This window comes from Rhinolophus ferrumequinum, chromosome 2 (assembly GCF_004115265.2).
Source record: "Rhinolophus ferrumequinum isolate MPI-CBG mRhiFer1 chromosome 2, mRhiFer1_v1.p, whole genome shotgun sequence".
Taxonomy (NCBI): domain Eukaryota; kingdom Metazoa; phylum Chordata; class Mammalia; order Chiroptera; family Rhinolophidae; genus Rhinolophus; species Rhinolophus ferrumequinum.
In genome coordinates this window covers 24,707,107-24,728,695 of record NC_046285.1, presented here as the reverse complement: position 1 = coordinate 24,728,695, position 21,589 = coordinate 24,707,107, and the positions used below count along the sequence as shown (strand labels likewise).

The following is a 21,589-nucleotide window of genomic DNA, read 5'->3' as shown; positions in this document are numbered from 1 at the left end:
TGTCCTGGTGTAATTAATAGCTTGCCTTTCCACTCTCAAAAATATTCTGATGGGATGATAAATTATATGACCACTCTTCCCCTAAGAAAGGAAAAAAAAAATGTTCCTGGCCTGGAAAAAAAGATTTGTAGGGAAGGGCTCTGTACCAAAGATGTTCTATCTTTTTAGTCAAATTATAATTTCACTGCGTTTCTCTTTCTCCTGGCAAACCTGAGACATACTCGTCAGAGGAAACACCACATTTTCCTACTCAGGAGTGTCAATAAAGACCAGAGAAGTGTTTCTCAAACCAAATCTCATGGACTTGGGGATTCTTAGATGATTCTCAGTTTACTGAGCACCCTATGGGAATTTAGATAATTTTATATTCCATTTGATGCTATTCTAAATTAAAAAAAAAAAGTATAAAAAATGTAGCCATACTCTGCATCATCTAGATGAGTACTAGAATAAGATTCCAGTCCATAAGATGTTTCTGTTGTTATCTAGTTAAAATCAAACAGTATTATTTTAATATTTGTGACATAATTAAAAAACCCCAAATGTGTTCTTAATATGTAAATTCTGTACTCATTAAAAGTTGGAGACAAAATGGTATGAAAGGACACCAAAAAGACGAAGGTTTTTCTGTAGTCCAAATAGAAAAAATTGGTGAAAGAATTCAGAAATTATGGTTAAGAGAGGCTGAACTTCAAAGCCCTATGTCTAAATAGTAAGTACCATGCTCAGATTTCAAGTGGCAATCTAGTTTCAACAGAATGACATTACCTAAAATGTTAAATTAATGCTATTTATGTCAACTTTATTTTTCAATTTTTAAAATATTTATAGGGCGTTTGGACTTTAGAGTTGTATAAAATTATATGTATATAAAACTTTACACACCAGTCTATTTTTACGTAAATACTTGATGAAACACGGAGGCCTCGGAGAATGTTTTTGCTCTTTATAAAGGGTACTTATATTACCAAAGTATGAGATACAAAAGAATGAAAAACATCATACTTGGAAACAAAGACTGTTTTTCTGCAAAAAAGGAACAGAAGCAACCAGCCTTTCTGGCATGTTGGCTTAACAGAAATGCCAGTTTAGCAAAATGCTAATTGCCACGCCTGTGAACTAATATGGGCATTGGTCCTCTTCAACTAGGCTCTTCTGCCTGCTTCTGCCTTCTCAGTCCCATTGCCTACTCAGACCTTACTCTTCTATTTATCAACTCTTTAGACCTATTTTTGTTTTCCACTACTGTCTATTTTCCTTCTTGACTTTTGTAAACATTATTAGCCCTTTGCCTCAATCTTAGTTATAGGCCAGAAAACTTTTAGAAAGAAAAAAGATTGGATTAAATAAAATAACAAGTATGTAAATACTCAGAACAATGCCTGCAATATAGTAATGGCCCAAAACATATTCACTTCCCTTATAGATAGTCTATTTTGCTTTAAACATTAGGCAACCAAGATTTAGAAAGTCTGACAATAGTTTAGTGGTTACCAGAGGGTAAGGGGGGAGGGGGAATAGTAGAAGAGGACAAACAGGGTCAAATATGTAGTGATGGAAGGAGAACTGACTCTGGGTAGTGAACACACAATGTGATATATAGATGAGGTATCACAGAATTGTGTGTTTGAAACCTATATAATTTTACTAACCATTGTCACCCCAATTAATTTAATTAAAAAAAAAGATTTAGAAAGTCTGAGACCTATTTAATGTAACAGATCAAGTTAAAGGTAGAAATAGATCCAAATCACACTAATTTTCAAATTTCAAAAAACCAAGAAAAACTCTGGAGTAACTGATAAGTTTATATAGAATAAGATTTTTCTATAATTTCTGCAAGTGCTACTTTAATAATCTATTTTTGACTATCCTTGATGTGCTGAAGTGCAATTTCTTTTTCTATTTTAAGACATTCTCATCTGCTGTTCTGCCTTTTGATATTCCTTGTAGGTTTGAAGTATCCTCCAGAAGACAATCATGGATTTATCCATTGGCATTCCAATCTTTATTATTGAGCCCATTTCATTTTGAAATTTTCCCACACTGTATGCATGTCTAAGCATGCCCATAATACAGTGGATTCTCTTTTTAATTTACAACTCAGTCCAATGAACAAGCGTTTGAAAATAATTTGACTGTTCTTTCAATTCACTATGGAAAAACTAAGTAGTACAGCCTAAAATATACCGAGATTGTTTTCAAATGAAAGTATAAGAACAAAAAGACTATACATTTAAATATCTATAACACTTAGAAAAAAATATCATCAGATCCTCTAGTAGAACTCTAGTTAATTTTAGAGGAGGAAATGTGGCAAATTACTCAGATGGTATCCCAACCAATAAGTTGGGACCCTTTATACATTGTGATGTTAGGTTTCAGTTTCCTCAGTAGGATTATTCAAATTTTGATTAAGTTAAAGAGGATGTAATTGTGTGTGTGTGTGTGTGTGTGTGTGTGTGTGTGTGTGTGTGTGAAAGAGAGTGAAAGTGAGAAATATACAAATCTCAAAGCCAGAGGACATAGTATGAAATGTTAAGGGTTAGGATTTGATCCTGTAGGTAACAGGGAGACATTGAATGAAGACTTTTAAGCAGGGTAATAACATGTTGAGATTTTGTAGGAAGAGCCCTTCAGTAACAATACAGAGTGTGGATTGTGAGGTGTGAGGCAGTGTCATGTGGGGTGTCATGCAGGGTCTCTAGTCCTGCTCCCCACATAAGAATGCAGGATATGGTGAGGTCAAAAAGGAACACCAACGGAGCCATAGATAAGGGAGTCATACCGCTATATTCTCGCTGGCGGCTGGGTTGGAGACACAAAGCAGGAGCCACACAATCGGCAATCTGCCGTCCGCTTCTCTGCCAACCGACCCCACTTGCTAACTGCAATCCGCCATTGCTAGTTTAGCAGTTATATCAGTGGCTAATGGCTAACCAGTAACAGCTGATGGCCAACTAGTCACAGCTGATGGCCATCTACTACCTGAGCTAGCACCTTTCCATATGAGGCCTAGGGCTTAGAAACTGCTCTCTGGGACTCTGACTCCACAGGCAAAATGTGGGAAAAAGAATTGGGAAAAAAATTTAATAGCCCAGATGACCTTAACTAAGGCAATGCCAATAGCACTAGGTTAAGCAAGAACAATTTTTAAAAGTTAAAATTTGGTTATTATTTAGAAGTGATAATGAAGAAGAAGATTGAGAAAAACTGAACATGAAGAGCCAATCAAGATGGCTGAGTAGGTAAACACTGTACTTACCTTCTCTCATGACCACATCAAAATTACAGCTGAACTACAAAACAACCATCATTGAGAATTATGTGAAATCTTGCTGAACTGAAGCCCTGCAACTAAGGACATGCACATGAGGCCTCCTTGAGACTGGAATGAGGGGCGGAGAAGCCGAATGGGCTGGTCTCACACCTGCATGTGACCATTAAAAATCGGGAGGGATATCTTGGCTGCAGAGGTCCCCCCCAGAGGAGCATGGAGATCCAGCCAACAAAAACCAGGCTCCCCAGCCCAAGGTTTCAGTGCCTGGGGAAAAAGTCGCCATAATTTCTAGTTGTGAAAACCAGCAGAGATTTTCACTGAGATAGATGGAGGGCGGATACACTTCCAGGTACTTCTCTTAAAGGGACTATGCATAGACTTACTCAGCTACAGAATCACAAGCTCTGAGTTTCAGCACTGGGGCAGCACCTGGAGAGGCAACAGGGACATATGGAGGTAGGGGATGTAACTGAGTTGTCAGCTGCAGGATGAGGGCAGGAGGGGCAGCTTTCTACCCAGAGGAGGAGCCAGCAGAAGCCATTGTTTCTTTGGTGAGTCCTCCCCGTTCCGGGCATGTAGATCCAGGTGGGAATGATATCTGAGTCTCCATCAAGCTAGCTGACACCATTTTTTTGCCACGTCCTGGTGATTCTGAGACCTCACCCCATCCAACTTTTGGGCATACCCGAGCTGCTTCTAGTGGCTTTTTCATACAAACCACCTGCCTTGGCTTATGCTGAAGACTTTCCTAGGGTCTCTCAAAGGTTCTTAGAACCCAGACAAGTAGCACCTGGCTTGAGCATGTCCCATATCTCTGGCTGAGCAGCTCTAAGCCGAGCACTAGCAGCAGCCAACCTGGCGGTTGGCCTCTCAAGGCACCTCCAAGCACAGAATGGATAGCAGCCATCTCCAGATTGCTTTGTGGCTCCTGCTGGGTGGCTCCTGGTGGGGCATGGGCTTCTGTTGAACTTGACTAGCAGTGAGTCCCTTTCCAGGTGGCCCTGGGGCTGGCATGACCAGTGGCCAGCTTGGAAACGAGAGGGAGCATAACCCAGCCACCTCCAAGGATGACACACCCAAGGGGCAGATGAGGCAGACATCAGAGCCCTGCTGAGCAGATCCTGCTCTGTAGGGTCAACCTCTATACCACAGCTCCTCCACAGTAGTCATGGCCAGTCCTCACAACCAGTGAGCCTGAGGGCTAATCCCTCCCACTGATATACAAACAGCAACCAAGGCTGAACTATAAGAGGAGGGCACACACACCACACACAAAAGACACACCTGGAATGCATGGCTGAGGTGACCAGGAAGACTGAGCCACTGAGACCCACAGCACACCTACCACCTAAGGCCACCCTACTGAGACTGGGAGACATTCTACTAAGACCAATACATAGAAACAAACACAGGGAGGCAGCCAAAATGGGGAGACAAAGGAACATGTCCCAAATGAAAGAACAGAAAAAATGTCCAGAAAAAGAACTAAACAAACTGGAGAGAAACAATCTGCCAGATGCAGACTTCCAAACACTGGTTATAAGGATGCTCAATAATCTCAGGGAGAACTTTCAACAAAGAGATAGGAAACATAAAAATGGAGAGAAAGAACATAAAAAATGACCAGTCATAAATGAAGACTGCAATAATAGAAATGAAGACTACATTACAGGGAATCAACAGTAGATTAGATAAAATCTAATCAAATCACAAATTTAGAAGATAAGGTAGCAGAAAACACCCAAACAGAACAGCAAAAAGAAAAAATAATTTAAAAAAATGACGAGAATTTAAGGGGCCTCTGGGACAACATCAAGCATACCAACATTTGCGTTATACGGATATCAGAAGAAGAGAGAGACCAAGAAATTGAAAACCTATTTGAAGAAATAATGATGGAAAACTTCCTGAACCTGGCAAAGGAAATATACAAGCCAAGAAAGTGCAGAGAGACCCAAAGATGAACCCAAACAGGCCCACTGTAAGACACATCATAATTAAAATGCCAAAAGTTAAAGACAAAGAAAGAATCTTAAAAAGCAGCAAGAGAAAGAAAAGCAGTTACCTAGAAAGGAGCTCCCATAAGACTATCAGCTCATTTCTCTATAAACTTTGCAGGCCAGTAGGGATTGGCAGGAAATATTCAAAGTGATAAAAAGTAAAGACCTACAACTAAGATTATACTACCCAAAGCCATCATTTAGAATCAAAGGATAGATAAAGAGCTTCCCAGATAAGAAAAAGCTAATGGAGTTTATCACCACCAAAACAGTATTACAAGAAATCTTAGAGGGATTTCTTTAAGATGAAAAAGATAAAAAATATGAATAACAAAATGGCAATAACTACATACTTATCAACAATTACTTTCAATGTAAATGGATTAAATGCTCCAATCAAAAGATAGTGGAGTTGAATGGATAGGAAAACAAAACCCTTACATATGCTGCCTACAAGAGACTCACTTCAGATTGAAAGACACACACTGACTGAATGTAAAGGATGGGAAAAGATATTTCATGAAAATGGAAACAAACAAACAAACAAAAAGCTGGGGTAGCAATACTTATACCAGACAAAATAGACTTTAAAACAAAGACTATTACAAGAGACAAAGAAGGACCCAGTAATCCCACTTCTGGGTATTTATTTGAAGAAACCCAAAACACTACTTCAAGAGGACAAGCTCATCCATATGTTCATTGTAGCATTATTTACAATAGAGAAGATACGAAGGCAACCTGGGTGTCCCTGAATGGATGAATGGATAAAGAAGAGGTGGTACATATATACAAAGGAACGTTACTCAGCTGTAAAACATAACGAAATCTTGCCGTCTGCATCGGCATGGATGTATGTACCTAGAGAATATTATGCTGGGTGGAGTAAGTCAGAGAAAGACAGATGCCATATGATTTCATTTATATGTAGAATCTAAAGAAGAAAACAAATAAACAAACGAAACAGAAACAAACTCATGGATACAGAGAACATTTTGGTGGTTAACAGATGAGAGTTGATTTGCAGGTGGGTGAAAGAGGGGGAGGGATTAAAAAGTACAAATTTGTTGTTATAGTCATGGGAATGTAGGGTATAGCATAAGAAATATAGTCAATAATCTTATACTAACTGTGTAGTGGCAGATGGGTACTAGATTTGTTGGGGTGATAGAGGGGAGGGAGGTTGGGGCAGGGTGAAAAGAAACACAAATTGGTATTTATGAAATAGTCATGGGGATGTAATGTATAGCATAGGGAATATAATCAATAATATGGTAATCTCTATGTATAGTGCCAGATGGGTATAACTTTTGAATAACTACAATGTACACCTGAACTAATATAATACTGTATGTTAACTATATTTTAATAAAAATCTTAAAAAAAAAAAAACTGAGTGCGACTCCCAGGTTTCTAACTTGTGAAGCCAGATGGACAGTGGTGCTTCTAAATAAAATGAGGAATATGCACAGGAAAGATTTAGGACATTTACTGTTGTGGCCACAGTTTTCTCAAGAAACTAGGAGGCAGGGCCATCTTTTGAGAAAAGAGGCACATGTTTATATAGGAGAGTTGTAGAGAATAGTGGAAGTCTGGAAAGGTCACTAAAGGGAATGGAAAAAAGAAGCTGGCCAAAGAAGAGCTAAAGTGATGAGCAGTGTTAAGTCCTAGGAGAGGCAGGTGAGCATGAATTAGTAGTGAAATCAACATACACAGGAGTGTAAATTTGTAGTGACAGCGATCTTCACTGCTGTATGCTTTTCTTTTTCTCCAAACAATGCTCATCCACCTAGGTATACAGGTGGAGGCATGGACTGTTGGGCTGATCTAGAGTTGAAAGTTGAAATATCAGATGCAGTGGAATACAAGATTATAAAAGAGATGAAAGCACTATGAAAACAAGTTTTGAGGTGTCAATCACAGGCTTTGGGATCAAGAAGGAAAGGAGACCAGAAGAGGAAAGGATCGTCTTAGGGGATGAAGGTTTAAAAAGATGTCAAGGAAAAGGGACTGTAGCTTTGAGAATAAGAAATCTGGAAGAACAGAAGGTACTGAAATTTTCCTACGAGGAGAAATTCTAGCTCTGTGCTGTCCAGTATGTTAGTCACTAGCCATATGAGGCTACTTATATTTAAATTAGTTAAAATTATGTTCGCCAGTCACACTAGCCACACTTCAAGGGCTCAATAGTCACACATGGCTACAATATTGTCCATATTGGACAGGGTAGATAAAGCATTTCCATCATGTAGAGAGGTCCATTGTAGAGTGTAGTTCTAGATAAGTTCTAGGAAATTCCCAGGAGTTTGAGTTGCTGAGGACAGTGGAGACAAAGGCGATTGAGGCAGAGGCAGTAAATAAATCAGGAAGGTAGGATATTGGATGGCTTTTCCATAGAGATGTTGAACTCAGCCTGTGACAGAAGTTCCAATGGAGGAGATATGAGCTAGATGCTAACGTCCTCAGTAAATATAAGGGGTGTGACCAGATAGATGAACATATTAACATTGTTGTAAGTTATAATGTGCTTCCTGACAATGTATCCCAAACCCTTCAAATTTATCAGTGTCGTTTTCTTCTGTACATGCTTGATTGACTCAATCTGGACCCTACTCCAGGGTGATGGTCTAGATCCCACTTAAACCTCTCCTGAACCACGCTCCTCCTTCAAAAATTACCTCTTCTGAAACTGTTTCAAGTTGCTTCAGCCAACTCAGTACTGTGGGATGGGAAAGGAACCCGTTAACTCTATATGGTCAAGTTAGCTACGTAGTTGAAAATAGTGCACCCCTGCGCATTCTTGCAGCTTTATATGGAAGATTTAACATAGATTATCTGTACTAGTATATATGACAAAAACAATTTTTTTATGTTTGTTGTATTTATTGACTCCTCCATAGCAATATGCAGCAGAAAATTCCTTTGACAAGCCATAGCAAGTTTAATTGAGTCATGACGTATTCCACCAAGCAGCTTCCAGTAAGGCAAGCAGTCCTCTTACTAAGGTAGCATATGCTTTCACACATTTTCAACATGACTATATGGTTTCACATGACTAAGTAAATTACTTTCTTCATTTGTAAAAAGTTACAGAAAGGTAGGAAGATATTTAATTGAGCTAATTAAATTTTAAAGAGGTATACACTCTACTAGGCTTTCTTCCTCACTGCATTTAGTAAAACCTAGTTCTTATAAAACAGCACTGAATTACAGGTCAATTTTTCTTTTTTTTTTTCTTTTTTACACTATTGTTTAAGTATTCCCTAATGAGAATCCCAAATCAATTCTTTTTCATTTTATTCTAAATGTCACACAATAAGTAATATTAACAAAAACTATTCTGTTAAATTTTTTTAAAAATTTATTGAGGTAACACTGGTTAATAACTTTATATAAATTTCTGGTGTAAGGAATGCAAATTGGTGCAGCTACTACAGAAAACACTATGGAGGTTTCTTTAACAATTAACAATATAACTACCTTATGATCCAGTGATTCCTCTTCTGGGCATTTACCCAAAAAATGTAACAACATTCATTCATTCAATTCATTTGTAAAAAGTATTTCTGATTCCCTCTCAATGACTTTGTAGCCTGAAGCCATTTCAAATTATGATACTACTTTTAACGTTATCAGAACAGATGCTGTTAGGGCTTGCAGCACAAGTGGTGATTAGCAGACATTCGTTAATTTATGAACCTTCATCTAAATATCCTTCAGATACCCGTGGGACCTGGGAGGTGTTATAGCTCAAGTCAAGTCAGCCTGAAGAGTAACATCATCCTTACTTCCCGCCCCAATGCAGCAGTAAGGCAAGGCAAGGGAGACTATAAACCATTGATTTAAGCCATATAAATGGGTTGAAAATAAAATGCGCTGTTAGATTTGTCCCCAAAGCCAAATTTACCTAACACATAATACAAGTAGTTCCATTCAACTGCATCAAAGGACTTCCTGGCATCTAATAAAATCATTCCTATTGGTTCCAATTTTCTTTGTATTCCAGATGAGTTGCATTTGCCTATGAAGATTATCTGATGTTTATCTCCCAGGATAAATCCTAGTTGGATAAGGGCCTATTAGATTTGTGATTACTTTATTTAGTCACATAGCAAGTCATCTGGTATCTATTATTTTATGCCTACTCACATTGTATAAAAGGATATTTTTCACAATACTGCTGAGATGGTAACATGCAATCTTGAGTATAAGGTTATACAGACATATGTAATAGGATAAAGGACTGTGGACCGCCTGATTCCAAAGTACAGATATCTGATGCTTTAAAAATTTACTATAAACCATTTAAATGCATTACATTTATTCAGTCTATTTCTGAAACCAGTGGCTGTTCATGGTGTTGATGGCAGAGAGAAGTTAATGTGTTGGTAAGCAACCTACATTTTTCTAGAGCTATTGTGAAAGTAACTCAATGCCACAGAAAGTAATACCAATTACTCCTTTCTTTTCAATTGACATTGCAAGGCTGCTCCAAATTTCTATTCTTCAGTTCAGCATCTGCAAAGAAAAGGAAGGCACAGAATACCTCCTTGGGAGACTTCTGGGTATTACAATCACAAGAAGTATTTCCTTAGAACACACCCTGAAATATTTCAAAGGGTTTTTAGCCCAAGTATTGATTAACCCCGTGATGCCCAGGGTATAGGGAATTTTGCACAAGTAGAAAACTGAGCAACGGAGAACAAGGGTAAAGCCAGCTGATAATCTTGAGGGCTCCTATAAGCTATATCCTGTGAGACAGCATGGCGTAGGGAGAAAGGCCTGGCCTTTGGAGCTAGTTTTAATCTTGGAGCCGCCCTTTACTTACCAGTGTAAGCTTGGCAAGCTTATGAATAAGCACTAAGCTTGCGTTTTCTCATTCACAAAAGGCAGTTACAATACTCATTTCTGAAGTTGTTTTAAAGATCAAAAAAGATAACATACATAAAAAACTTAATCAAATATTTAATGTTTAATAAGTGTCAGCTACTTCATAATTATTTTTAATAAAGTGAGCTATATATCTATAGCTATATACACACACACACAGACACACACACACACACACACATACATAACCATACACACACTGGAGATGTCAAAAAATGTACACTTTTTTTTTAATTAAAGTTTATTGTGGTGACAATGGTTAGTAAAGTTACATAAATTTCAGGTATACAATTCTGTAATACACCATCTATATATCACATTGTACACATCTTAAGAGATGTTATCTATGTATTACTTTTAGAAGTTGAATTATGGTAGCAATGTGTAGTAGTATGACATTCACTCAAAAGACGGCATTAATCAAATGAATGCTAGTGTCATTCATTGTATTATGATTTTAATCCAGTTTTTTCCTTTCTTAAAATGTGCATACATTTCTTTGGCCATATATATATATATATATATACATACACACACACACACATATATTATGTATATGTGTATATGTATGTATGTATGTTTGTATTCTTTCAACATGAAGGTCTAACCCAGTGGCACACTGAGTGTTCAGAATAGGCTTCACGGCATGATATTGGGAAAAGAATGACATTCAACACAGTGCACCGTGAAAATTTACTTTGTGATTAACCTACACCAAATAAATGTACTTTTTAAACCTATAGTATCTAAAAACAGGATTTCAAATTGAAAACACACACCAATAAGCACACATACAAAAAAACTCACAAAAATTAAAAATCTTTTTCATTATTATTAATCTTCTGTATTAATCCAGTACATTTGATTGACTCTAAAAGATACAGCTTTTCTTCCAAAATATTGGTTAGGTATAAAGAAAAAAAATGATTAATGAAATGAAGGTACAGAAAAAACACTCTTCCTAGGACTTCCCAGTTATAGGAACCCAGTTATATATGCTTATAAAACAAACAACAGTTAATAAGCAAATAGTCTCTAGTTTAAGTGCACAGAATGTAATAACCAGTTCATCAGAATTTTGCATTTATACAGAGTTGTATTTTTTTTTTTAAAAAAAAGCTTAATTTCCAAACAGAGATAATCTTTTGAAGTATGCTGTATACTTTTTCCTAATAGTTAGAAAAATATTTTTGGACTCTAAGTGAAGCAATTTCTAGGGAAAACACACGATCCAAACCTAAAGCTAAAACTGTTAGTACAGGTACAGAAATGTGCACAATATTCCCAGGATATACGTAAACAGGGAGAGTCACTAAGTAAATGGTATTGGGTTTTGGTAACAGTATAATCCACTCCCATCAGGCATCTCCCTCTTGTGCATTAATATGTGACATCATACGCTCATATAACATTTCACAACAGAGTGAAATAAAAAGCCCCTCCAGATTGCAACTGTAAGATAATCAGATTCTATAGTGTTCATTATGACTGCAATTATGTAACAAAACTCTCCGAATATAGTTCAGTTATTGCAGTTATTAATCATTCTGGTTTTGTTTCAAGTACTTGCTTTATAGCCTGCTGGATAGACTCCATTATTCTACAAGCTGAATGTAGAAAGTCAAACATGTGCATGTGAGTCTGCTGCTCTAATGGCCTTTCAACATAATTTACCCTTTCAATTTGTATTTGTGAATACAAAAACGTGGAGAAATAAAGCTGGTGTCAATGGAGTCACTGACCTTTGCAGTAAACAGAAGATGGTCCTTAACGAAAAACAACTTAGCAAAACTTATTTTGCTAGAACTAGAAATAGTGCTACTGAAGAAGTTAGTCTCAGAATACTAATCAGTTCTTACTAAAAGGTGGGAAAAACTCTAAAAGAATCTGTATATGTGATAAGAGAAAAATGATAAGAGGGCCAGCAAATGTGCATTTTTAATGGTTCAAAGTACCAAAACCATGAATAGAATGTATTTCTAAACATCTTATGTATAAAACCATGTAGATTAATTTTAGTACAAAATGCCAAGTAGAAGACAGCAGATTTATTACAAAGATCGAACACCATCTGCACCACCTTAAATCATTGCTATAGATACAGTTCTGAGAAGCATACACACCTGGAAAATTCTCAAGCCTAAATTCTGAGATGCTCAAATACTGTATTAACTAAATAGGATTACAAACAAATCCAATATTTAAACAGACTCCATATTTAAATGTTAACATGTAGAGAGGCCAGAAAAATAAATACAATAATACATTAAAACATTTCACAAAATGCGCACCATCAATTTCATATAGTCCATGATTTTTTCAATTTGGCTACGTACATTGGGCCCCAGGCTCTGCCCTTATCAGGAATCACCAAGAGCCCACATTCCTGCCCAGTGGGAGCAAATGTGAAGTCTTGGGAGCAAGTCCTTGCCATTTCCTTAATGTCCACAGGCATCATGTTACTGCAGGAGTTTAAAATTTCACTGATCACATCTTGATTTTCTGCCTTGGAAAGTGTGCATGTAGAGTACACAAGTAACCCTCCTGGACGTAAGGCTTTAACTGCAGACCTGCATGTAATTAGGAAAACAAATTGGATTGGTTAGGTACACTAAAAGCAAACACGGGGTCTGAAGGCAAGGAAGCTTACGTATTGACACTAACCTTACTCTGACTCAGATGGGAATGACTTTGGAGGGTTCTAGCCTCATAACTGTTTCTTTCTAATGTATCCCTGGGTGACTTCGGAAATGATAACCAGATCAATCAACATGGAAAGACAGAGAGTGTGTTTGACTGGTTCACTGTTTTGTTCTTTTAAGAATAGGAGAATGGGGGCAGAGCATGGGATAATGAGTTTGTATTTGAATACACTGCGTGGTTCCAATGGGTAGGTGGAAGGAACATCTGAACTTTAGGAAGGGGGATGGGGCTCAGTGATACCTGAAGTCATGGGATAAATAGGATTTCCCAGGAAAAGAGTAAGGAAAAATGTGGATGGTCTAAAAACAGACCCTCAGAGAATGCCTACATTTAAAGGAAAGGAGAATTTAGGACATCAGGAAGGCTTCACCGGATGAAAGTGTAGCTTCTGGGAAAAGATGGGAAAAAAGGTTTTGTCTTTGTTTTTTTTAAGAGTAAGACTTGTGCATATTTATAAATGCAAATCCGGGAGAAGAAGAGTTCCAGGCTTCAGATTGCAAATGAAGGCGTTAACGTTAGAAAATATGGGGTTCAGCTCTTCATCTGGAGCAACTTGGGAGCACGAACAGGGAACCAGGATGTTTTAAGGTAAATGCGAGTTCATGATAGATAGCCTTGAGCAGAAGAGTGGAGTGGGTGGTAAGTCATCTACTGATACATAAAACCAGAAAACTTTTAGTCCTGCTGATGCGGTGGTAACTCAGGAGCAATTTCTAATCAAAAACTTTTTTTAAAAAGAAAAAGAATTCATGTTCCAGAACCTCTGCTGGATTTAAGAGTGCAGTCAGCTCATGCCTCACATCTATATTTACACAACTAGAGCAAATCCCAATGACTGAGGTTTATAATGAAAATCTACCTGGCAAAACGGTATTTGTGATTAAATTAAGGCTTTTGGATGGGAAGATTATCCCGGGCGGGCCCAGGATATGAGCGGGCCCAACATAATCACAAAGATCCTTATAAATGGAAAAAGGAAGCAGGAGAGCCAGAGAAAGAAATGTGATGACTGAAGCTGAAACTGGAATAACAGGATTGCTGGCCAAAGGCCATGAGCCAAGGAATGTAGGCTGATTCTGGAAGCTGGAACAGGTAAGGAAATTATTCTCCCTGTCTTAGTCCTTTCAGGCTTCTATAACAAAAATACCTCGTTCTGGGTGACTTAAATAATAAATGTGTATTTCTCTCTGTTATGGAAGTTGGGAAATCCAAGATTAAGGTTCTGGCAGGTTCGGCATCTGGTGAGGACCTACTTCCTAGTTCACAGATGGCCGTGTGTCCTCACATGGCAGAAGGGGCGAGGGAGCCCTCTGGGGTCTCTTTTCTAAGGGCACTGATCCCATTCGTGAGGGCTCCACCTTCATAACCGAATCACCGCCCAAAGTCCCCACTGCCTAACATCTGAGGAGTTCAATATGCAAATTGGAGACAGGAGGGGGCACATTCAGTTTATAGCGTGCCCAAGGGCCTCCAGAAGCAATTAGAACTCTGCCAGCACCACTCTGATTTTGAACTTATGACCTCCAGAAGTATAAATTTGTGTTATTTTAAGCCACTAAGTTTGTGATAATTTGTTACAGCAGCAATAACAAACTCATACACACTTGGTGATGGCATTTTATGTTTTTCATTGACATACTAAGACATTAGTAGATTTTACTAAAATTGTAAGTTACAATAACAGTCATTTTGGATCATTTTCTACTGACTATAGCAATGGATATAAGATTTTCTTTTTAAAAAGTTAGATTATGTGGAAGGGATATATGTAGATTTGGATGCAGATATCTTTAAACTCTCATTAAAAGGAATTTTTTAAAATTCACATTCCACAATTAGCAAAGCCAATACCTAATGAAGTAATTCTTTCTCATTACAGTTGTACAACTGTACATAGAAACCTCATCATTTACAAACAATATGTTCCTGGCTTGATGCAAATTTAAATTAATTTCTATAATGTTGCCAATGTTGGCTGATTCTTCTGCTTTATTTTCATTCCAACATTTATAATTTATCTTTCTAAAACGAGGCTGGTATAACTTAACTGGTCATATTTTTTAAACAATAAAATGGTATATGGTAACACAAAGGCTTTTTTACAGCCTGTGTTCATCTCAACACTCTTGGGCAAAATGTTAGGAATGTCTGTGGAATTGTTGTAGCATTTTTGTTGCTGATGACTGTCCTTTAAATACCATTTTTTGTCCTTTTGCTTGTATTAGTTATGAATTTCAAAAATAACACAATTTTATATTCAAGTATCAAGGAAAATAGGCAATGTGAAAAAAACTCACCCAGGGTTCATATAGCCAAGAGTTTTCCACACAGAATTATTTTATGCCACAGAAGGCATTTTCCTCATGAACTGAACCAGTGCATATTGAGGCCCACCACTGGTTTTGCAGAAAGTATAAATCTATCTCTATAATTAGCATTTATCAGTACATATAAGAGTTTCTTCACTTTTGATACATAAATGGCAATAGGTACTCAATTTTAGTTAAGGCTAAAGTATTTAAAAACTCTATAATCAAATTAGTCCAATGATTTAAAAACCAATGCCTCTGGTATTGGTATTCTAATAAAAATTAAAAGATATTTAGTATGTTTTACAATATGCTACATGAAAATTAACACATGCCAAACATATAAGTACCTAAACATGAGGTACTCTGCCCACTACAGTAGTATCTACTGTAAGTAAATACTTACAGAGTATTTACGCAGAGTAAACCATCTGCGTCCATAACAATTCACATATATTTTGAAAGAGTCCATGAGAACCAAGCTATTATTATGATAAATTTCATCCAAACCACAAAAAGAAGACTATATACGTATTTGCAGGACGGTTAGACAGCAAGGTGTGAGAAGGGTTGTGTTGTTTAAAAAGAATGGAAGAAAGATACTGCTTAGTAGTTCTTAACAAGTCCAGTAAGAAATTTAAAATTCTGGACGGTGAAAAAAAAAACATTTAGAAGTTAGAGAGACATGAATAATACTAATAAACTGGCAAAGCTGTGGTAATGACCATTTAAAAAGATAAGTCAGGAGTAGAAAGAAAAACAAAACATGTTGGTCTGGGTTCTAACAGAAGGAAAAGGGATCTCTATGCTTGTACAAATTTCTGTGCTATGCAAAGGTATTCTTTCTCTCTCTCTCTAATAAGAGGAAGGAAAAACAAACATTAACTAAGCAACATGCATTTGACAAAATGGTATTCTCTGCTAATCTTCTCCAAATGAGCTGAGCCCCCCTTGGCTTCTCAATGATTTTAAGTTTCATGGCTTAACGAGATCATGAATAAGGGGTTATTTTTCACCTGTTCTATACCACTAACTATACTGCATGAAATTACTAAAAATCAAGTTGTATTATACTTGGCATTATTTACATTGAACTAAAAACTGATGGTAGAAAGAGGGTTAGTAGAGCTTTCTAATCATACTTACCAGTAGAAGGCAGAAAAAGATATGACTAACTACAGGAGATGAAGCAAAAGTATTATTTTGATCAGGTTAGGTAGAAGGCAAACCTAATACTTTAAAATGAAATGGAAACTCGCAGACATTATCTTGGGTTTAATGTATTATTCAACATACAACGTCCAATTGTAATGCAGAGCTGGGGGAAGTACTTCTAGAGGAAGCAGAATTGCCACATAATACAATCCCTCCATCATTTCCTTGAAACATATAGTATATTCCCTTCAGAAGCCTCCTACATCAGGCTTAACCCTACTTAAGGTACGAAATGAGATTCTACCTCACAACACTGCTATAGGAAATACAGTTGATTTTGATTACTAACATAGCATAAAATAGAATGGAAAATGCTTTTACCCCAAGTACTCCTAAGAGAAAAAGGACGATGGCTTTCTTGCCACAGAATGTATGCCAGATACCCTATTGCTTTATAGCAGACACTGGCTGTCTCCAAATCTTTGGTTGTCTTTCAGTGTATTATGGAATAGGCTGAAATACATTTTGTGTCTGAACTACCTAGTTAATAAAGCAGCTAAAACTAGAACAAAACATATTCTTAAAAAAGAAACCATTAAATAGAATGTTAAATTAAAATTTCCCCATTTACAAACAAAACTGTAATTGATTTTTGGCAGTTCACAAAGTAGATCTCAATGGTACATCAAGTCTACTATCTCTGATATACCACCGTGAAACTAAACAAGCTCTGCAACCTACAGTTTTTTTCTTAAGTGTGTTGCAAACTCATTTGGCCTCAAAAATCTGACCTAAATTGATGTAAAGCTATTTATGGTCAAGACTTAGCCCCTGTGGTGTAACTATTCATAAGTTTTGCTGAAACCATATTAATATTTGATTACAAGATGCTGCCCCAGACACTACTGGGGGCAGTGGGTGATGTGTTACACCAAATATATACTTTATACCTTTTAAAATCCACCCCTTCAAACAAAGTTGAAATTCTGAAATACATCTGGCCTCAAAGATTTTAAATAAGATTTTGGACTTGCATTTTAGATTCAAATGAGTTACGATGCCAAGCTATATAAAATATCTTCTGTTCTACATCTACATGATATGAGGTCAGACCATTAAGTTTGCGAACTCATTCTAGAAAAAATGCTACATACCTCATTGCTGAATATCACTACAGTCACCCTTGGGAAGCTATGCACCGATGCCAGTGCCTAGTCCACCCTTCAAAGCAATTTTGGAACTTTTTCTGGAATGGCCATCAGAACTGTTGTCATATTACCCTTGATGTCCTGAATGTCATCAAAATGTCTTCCTTTCAATATTTCCTTTATCTTCAGGTAAAGAAAGAAGTCATTGGGCGCCAGATCAGGTGAGTAGGGAGGGTGTTCCAATACAGTTATTTGTTTACTGGCTCAAAACTCCCTCACAGACAGTGCCCTGTGAGCTGGTACCTTGCTGTGATGCAAAAGCCATGAATTATTGGTGAAAAGTTCAGGTCGTCTAACTTTTTCAAGCAGGCTTTTCAGCACTTCCAAATAGTACATTTGGTTAATTGTTTGTCCAGTTGGTACAAATTCATAATGAATAATCCCTCTGATATCAAAAAAGGTTAGCAACATCGTTGCAACAAGTTCTCGAACTTGATTGTCACACCTGGTAAAATAGCCACATCTGATGAAAGCTTAATTTATTTACTTTTTAAAAGTAAATCATTTAAATACTAAGTTTAAAAAGTATCAGATAGCCAAATCTGCAGTCTATATACAGGAGTCCATGAGTGTTTTCTTATTTCAATATAAAGTATAAAGGAAAACTGGATTGTTCTGTATTTTCTCAATACATCAAGGCTTTCTCTCCACCTCCCCCCCAAAAGTATTTTAACTTGTATGTTTGTACTTTTTAAAGAACATTTTGTACAATCAATAATAAAGTGACTTTTTTCATGAATTTAGTGCTTTTCATGAATTTTGTTCAGTGCTTTTCACTGAATTTTTCCATCCTTGAAAGATCTGCTTAGAAAAAAACAGAGAATCAAGTCCCAAGAGTCATTTAAGATACTGGCTTAGAAACAAGATGAGAAAGTGTTGCTTTCCCAGCACAAGAAGAGACTACCTTTACATTTTCAGACTAGTCCATAGCTTTCCAACTATCAGTAAGTAAAATATAATGACCCAAGAAAAATAAAAATAATCACCTGACTTTAATACCTTGAAAAAAAAGTATTACCTTAATGAAAGCATAAATTCAATGACCTTGAAAAACTAAAACAAACAGATGAAAAAACGAAACCATCCTGGAACCCTGACAGCTATCAAAGTTCCAAAGGGAGAGTATTTCAAACTTGAGGAAACTGGAAACTGAAAACGATGCAAGGTGTCCTGTTGTTCCTGTGGCAAATCTCTGAGTCTCAGAGAATGTTCGTTTTATAAATGGCTGTTAAAGCAACCCAACACATTTTAAAAATATAAATTCCACTTTTCTGGTCTATTCTTCTGGCCCTTGATTAGAAAGCTGGCATTCTGTCAGGAGGGTCAGTGTTAATTATATCATTAAATTTAACTGTTTTCTCCAGTTAAAAAGACTGAGCCCAAACTGCAGAGGAAAACAATCAGCACAGCAACAGTGACATCTTTTGACCAAAGCAGATAGTGATTTTTCTCCCCTTTTCATTAATTCCTCATGATTTAGCATCAGGAGACGTACAACCTCTTTTTATTTCTTCCATGTTTGAAGTTACAGTTACTGTCTCTCCTACAATTTCTGTTGCAGAAGTAGAGCTATCATAGATATTTGTACTCTTGAAAAATTAAGATGTATTCCTCATCTTTCTTCCTTTCCCTCCTTTCACCATTAAAGCATCAAGACAATAGCTACCATTCTTTCAGATGTAAATATAGGGAAGCAATCTAAAGAAACAGACTTAAAGATTCCTTTATCGCCACAATATTAGCAAGCCTGTTCCCCTCATCTTAGAAACTCTAGCATTAAACATTTTTTTAAACCAAGTTAAGACTGTAGTGATTTCAAAAATGTAAAACGAGCCTTGGAGCATCAATCCTACAATTGTTTCCTTGTAACCATTTAATATTCAATTAATATTTCAGAGATTCTATATAAGGCTCCTTTATAAGGTGACTTGTATGAAAGCTACTGGCAGCCTTTGTATCATTCTGCCCAAATGAGAATTAAACAAAATCCAAAACTGAAAAGGTGAAATGCTTCCACAGGACCTTGCACACATGGAACATATTCCTCCATGAGGAAATGCTTCCTTTCCTTAGAGTAGGATAGAATATTCCTGATCAATGGGCATGTGATTTGGTTCAGCCATCAAATGAGATGGTGTTCTTATGCTAAGCGAATGAAGGACAAGTGATCAGCCTAATTAATAATAATATTACCTTACGTTTATTTGGTGCTTAAAGAGCACTTCACACATGAGTCTTAATAAAACCTTATGAGGTGTACAGGGTAAATAGTCTGACCCAATTTATCAAACAGAGGGTCAAAAAGACTCAGGGATTTGCCTGAAGTTACACAGCTAATTAATGCAGCAGAGACTGCCAGCCTCATCTAATACCAGGAAAAGGACCATAGCTTTACCAGGGCTGTCTACCCCGAAGCAAATATTACCACTGCTAAAATAAGTATGGAATCTGCGGCAGGAAGACAGAGAACGCTGCATGAATACATTTTACCATCCCAACTATCCCAAATACTCACTGAAGGTAAATAATAACTGTGTACTTTTAGGAACTTGTAACATAAAGAACCAGGAATTAATACGTCTGACACTATGACCTGAGAATCTTGGCTACCGGCTCCTTTTATAGAACATACGACCTTCACCTATTAAAGTGCCATTGCACAGAATTTATGGGGAGGCAAGTGAAAGCAAATACCTCTCGTTGAGACATAATTTGAAACTCTTCATCACAGACTAACATCTAAACCATAATTTTAAAGAATTTTAACAAATTAGACTCAATGGTTAGAAAATCAAAGGTGGTTACTTCATTAAAATTCCAAATAATTTGGTAATTATTCCAAATAAGCTGGTAATTCATTTAACCAAATTTTGTTTCCATAACTCTAAAAGGTAGATAAAAATAGGATTTCCTCAGAAGCTTTTTGACAATGTGAGAACAAAAACAGCCTAGTTAAAAGGCTTCCTTTCAGCCCTCATCTCACTATACTATTTGATTTTGTCATTCATCCTCGACTTCCCGAAACTTTCTCCCACTGTGGCTTCCTGGACATGACTCTTCTTTGTTCATGTCCTACTTCTCTGAAGTTCCCTTCTGGTCTCCTTATGTACCTTTCTTTTCTTCCTATCCCTTAAATATCAGTCTTCCCTAGAACTTTATTCTTTGTTTATCTTTTTCCCCAAAGTTAAATGTTTTATATATGTTATTTCATTCAATTTTAAGTTTTAAGATATGAATTATTATTCTCATTTTGCAGATGAGAAAATCAAGGCAAGAGAGTTACGGAACTTGTACAAGTCCACTCAGTTACTAAGTGTCCAAACCAGGATTCAAATACCGGCACTACAGCTGTACACCGCGTGGATCCCTGACGACTCCAATCTGGCAATCAGCTGATTGCCAGAACCACTCTGGGAAGCCTATCAGACTTTTACTTAGGTCACTATTGTTTTGAGTCTGTCTTTGTCTCTCTCTATTTCTTTCTTCTCTGTTATATTAAAAGAAAAAATTATCTTAACTGATACTGAATTTCGTACCAGATGTGGAGTTGTTTAGCGGAATCTGAAATGCAGAACTGGCTTAATAAGCAGGCAATATAGGAGGCAAAGTCAAACAAATACGACAGGCTAGAAAGCCAAGGATTACTGTATTTTTGTGTCAACATGGCTGAGCCATGGTGCTGAGATATCTGGGTAAACATTATTTTGGATGTTTCTATGAGGGTATTGTTGGATAAAAATTGACATTGAAATTGGTGGACTTTGAGTAAAGCAGGCTGCCCTTGATAATGTGGGTGGGCCTCACCGAGTCAGCTAAAGGCCTGAAAAGAACAAAATGCTGACCTCCCTTGAACAGGAAGGAATTCTGCCAGCGGACGGATGGCCTTCAGACCTGACCCACAACATCGACTCTTCTCGGGATCCTCAGCCTGCTGGCCCACTCTGCAGATTTTGAATGTGCCATCCTCCATAATCATGTGAGCCAATGCCTTAAAAAAAAAATGAATCCCTTTATACACACACACACACACACACATCCTTTTGG

General features: G+C 37.0%; 1 protein-coding gene across 2 annotated transcripts in view; it reads right to left on the bottom strand.

Moving 5' to 3' along the window:
- Positions 1-11,242: 11,242 nt before the first annotated feature.
- NSUN3 (NOP2/Sun RNA methyltransferase 3) overlaps positions 11,243-21,589 on the bottom strand; it is a 43,919-nt gene continuing 33,572 nt past the window's right edge. For both annotated transcript variants that reach the window (XM_033121338.1, XM_033121346.1), the window contains one exon: positions 11,243-12,740. In XM_033121338.1, the coding sequence (XP_032977229.1) occupies positions 12,470-12,740 (271 nt within the window). In that variant the 3' untranslated portion in view covers positions 11,243-12,469. The remainder of the gene's footprint in view (positions 12,741-21,589) is intronic.